At 57.2% G+C, this 3,546-nt stretch overlaps 1 protein-coding gene across 2 annotated transcripts in view; it reads right to left on the minus strand.

Moving 5' to 3' along the window:
- Positions 1 to 1,103: 1,103 nt before the first annotated feature.
- Positions 1,104 to 3,546, minus strand: part of LOC101653033 (RNA-binding Raly-like protein) — a 5,093-nt gene continuing 2,650 nt past the window's right edge. The window contains exons 2-5 of one of the 2 annotated variants that reach the window (XM_004704798.2): positions 2,891 to 2,941; positions 2,663 to 2,808; positions 2,468 to 2,581; positions 1,104 to 2,264 (exon numbers count right to left, since the gene is read on the minus strand). In XM_004704798.2, coding sequence (XP_004704855.2) covers positions 2,098 to 2,264; positions 2,468 to 2,581; positions 2,663 to 2,808; positions 2,891 to 2,941 — 478 coding nt within the window. In that variant the 3' untranslated portion in view covers positions 1,104 to 2,097. The remainder of the gene's footprint in view (positions 2,265 to 2,467; positions 2,582 to 2,662; positions 2,809 to 2,890; positions 2,942 to 3,546) is intronic. The other variant, XM_045293729.1, reaches the window with a different exon arrangement.

Genomic DNA, 3,546 nt, shown 5'->3' on the forward strand with positions numbered 1-3,546 from the left:
CCCAGTCCTGAGCCCGAACGAAGCCGAGACGACGCGAGGCCCGGACCCGTGCCTTTCCACTGGACGACGATTGAATGAGGACTGGGGAGCACGGGAGAGGATCTTGGGGGAGGAGGGCTGCCTTGGCCACAGCCGCCCCTCCCCACACCGAAATGATGCCCTGAACAGCTATGGTGAAAAACCTTTTCAGAAGAGAAACTTTTCTGCCCGAGCTGGCTCCTACACCACTCTAGTGGAGGAAAATCGTGATTCTGCCTGACGCCCAGTTGGGTAGAGCTTCAGCTGGATTTATCTGGAAAATAGAGTTGGTGTCCTATTTGACGTGGGCCTTGTACACACAGGCAGAACTTTTTTGTATGACTGGGACTCTAGAGGGGCTGTGCTTTCTTACAAATGGGCTAAAAAAAAGTTTTTGTATATGAGCAACCTTTTGTGTTGTCATTCTTGTCGAGGGATATAAACATACAAGGCTCTTCGGGTTGCATGTAGTGATCTTGGACCTCTGGTGCTGAGGTTTTCTTGGGATGCCCCTTATTTGTGCTCCTCCCTTGAGCCAATGTGAACAGCAGGGAGAGGCTGAAATATCTCCAGCAACAAATGGAGCAGATGTGAAGAGATGCTGTAGCAGCACTGGAAGCTATCCCAGCCTCCAGATACCAGAGTAGGGCAGTACTGAGGGTAGCAGCAGTCAGGAGGGTTGTGTGGCCCCAGAGTCTGCATTCTGGGTGCCCTAATCCCGGGTTGTGTTGAGGACTGGGCTAGGTAGCAGGAAAGGGCCTTGCTCTGAGTGGAAGCCAGATCTCTCCCTCGCCCACCACTACTTCCCCTGATGGTAAGAAGTGGAGTCCTGGGCAGCTTGGGCAGGTCAAAAACCAGGACCAAGCTTCTGGATTCCAGCAGAACAGGCAACCTAGTTGTGAGGGGCCTGTGTGGCTCTGAGCGCTGTGATCTGTGCTTAGATCTGGACTGGAGGAAGCCCTTGAGCCAGTCCTTAAGATTCATGGCTCTTTGCTCCCACACTAGGGGGAGTGGGGTGGAGGGGAATCCTGTGCTCCTCCTGGAAAGGCTGGCCCAGAATAAGACACTAGGACTACAGCAAGAACTCCTAACCAGAAAAAAATACAAATTTTATTCTTTCCCTTCCAACATAATACATCTTTCCAGAAAAGATCTGAAATACATAGTATCACACCAGCCAGAGGCAGTACATAAAAATACACAGGTTCTCAAGGCTGGCCATGTGGGTGGGAGTCTGGAACCAAAAGGGTTTTGTGATTTACTCCCCGGACATGAGTGCTGCTGGAGACTAAGGAGGAGCCTAGGAGACAGACGTTTTTTTCCTGTGCCCTGCTGTGAGGGGAAGGTGACACCCAATAGGACAGCTGGGGCAGGAGGAGGGGGAAGAGCAGCTGCAGCCTGAGCTGCATTTAGGGGGCTGGACCTGTCCAGCTGCCCCTTGCCGGTGGCCTTGGCTTCCTGAGGACGGTGACCTGGTACTGGGAGTCCCAGGCCAACCTCCCCATCAGCCCTGCTGTTTGGGAGACTGGTTTGGCCAAGCTGTGCCTCCGCTTCTATCCTAGGTCCCAAATGGGTACCACCAGGCAGGGTTCCAAACTTGACCAGCAGCCCTCCCAGTCTAAGATGTGCTGCCTCACCTGGTGGAGACCTGGGATGGCAGGATCAGCTGCTGACTGGGCCTGCTTCCCTCTCCAGGCCGGCCTCCAGAGAGCTCGGGGTGCCACCGCTTCCCCGGAGGCAGTACACACAGCCAACAGACAGGGTGGGGGAAGGGAGAAATGTGGGCTTTAACCAGCTCACCAGGTGGTTCTCAGGCAAAGGGTATGCAGCCATGAAGTCCACCTGTGACAGGATGTTCCCCCTCTGCAACGCTCAAGTACCCCACCTAACCTCACGTCCCCAAGTCGAAGTTGGTGTTTCAGCAACAGCAGCAGCTCAGCCCCAGGTGAGCCTATTCAGCCCAGAGGTTAGGGTAGAGGCAGATAGGGCTGCCCTTTCTTGGGACTGCTCCACTACCACCACCTCTGGCAGCCTTAGGCCGAAACACAGGCAGGGAGAGGTGGATGGAGGGTAGCCTACTCACTGCTCCTCTGGCTCTGTGCTCTGGGAGCCAGCTGCCTCTGCAGTGGTGCTCTGGCCCTGGGGCTCGGCGTGCTCTCTGCTCCCGGGGTCCTGTGGGGGCTCCATGGTTCCACAGGAGGACTCCTCATTGCCCGGGCCCCTGTTCTCTTCACTGTCTTTTAGTCCTGTGCAGAAAGAGTCATTGGTCAGTATTAAAGTCAGGAGAAGCTGGCTGACTAGGTTACACAAGTCGGGCAAGAGGGGGCTGGGGTGTTGGGACAGCCCCAAGGTCACATGGCTTCTAAGCCACAGGATGGCTGAAAAGAGGGAAGGGAGGCCCCGAGGCCCCTGGTATGGCCCGGAGTGGGTCAAACTGCTGGTGGCTGACCTGCGGGCTGCTCTCGCTGCTGCTCCATGCGCTCCAGGTTCTCCAGCAGGCTGTCCACCTGGGCTTTGATCTGGCTCAGCTCCCCTCGGATGGTCTGCAGCTCCTCGGGGCGCACTGCAGGGGAGAGGCCAGGCAGGTTGCTGCCTGGGCTCCCGGCCCCAGCCCCACCCCCCAGGAGCAGCCCTCCTCACTCACGCTTTATCGGCTTTTGGGGCAGATGGCTATTCCTGGAGCCCCTGTGAGGGCTGAAGCTGCTCTTGAGTCCCCCGCTCACGTGAGTCCTCCGGACCTTGACTGGCACTCGGTTGATGAGTGGGGGGATTCTCTGATATTCATTCATCCTATGAGGTGAGGTAGGGCAGCAGTCAAGATCCCAGGACACCAGCTCTGTACCCAGAAGATCCAAGGGGAGGACTCACTCACCTGTAGGGGGCGTCCTCCCTGTACAGATCGTAGTCCAGGTCATAGTTACTGCTGAGGAGGAGGTAGGCACAGGGAAAGAATGAGTCACTAAAAAGGGCCAGGGCCCTTCCCCAACCCTGGGCTGGCTTGGGAAGCTGAGGGGCAGCAGCTCTGCTTCCAAATCCAGGGTGCTCCCCTAAGGAGAGTCCCCAGGGATTTGCCCAAGGTCACTGAGGATAAGATGCTGCTTGGGAGTCCCTATCAGCTTCTCCCAGCTGGTCTCTGATGAAGGGCACCCAGCAGCAGACGGGTGTCAGTCATCCACTACAGGCTTGCAGACATCAGGCTCAACAGCCCACCACACCAAGGGTCAACCCAGCCTGAGCCAGGCCCTCAGTGGCACTGCGAACCTTTTAAGTCTAGGCCTGGCAAAGGATGAAGGGGATCACAGTGGCGTGTGCGCGATTTAATCCTTGTGTGGCCCCAGCCCTGGAGTCTCCCTCAGGCCTCTCCCCCTGCTCCAGAGCCCTCCCCACCTCCCCATTCCGGGGGCCCCCCTCTTCTGCCCCAGACCAGCTCCAGGTCCAGGAGAAAGGGCAAGGTGGAAGGGTTCGGGTCCTTAGACCTGCTCAGCCCTTCTCCCACATCCAGCACTCTGGGGACTGTCAACGTGAGGA

Source organism: Echinops telfairi, unplaced genomic scaffold, assembly GCF_000313985.2.
Source record: "Echinops telfairi isolate 266 unplaced genomic scaffold, ASM31398v2 ScPeMD7_2291;HRSCAF=2852, whole genome shotgun sequence".
Classification (NCBI taxonomy): domain Eukaryota; kingdom Metazoa; phylum Chordata; class Mammalia; order Afrosoricida; family Tenrecidae; genus Echinops; species Echinops telfairi.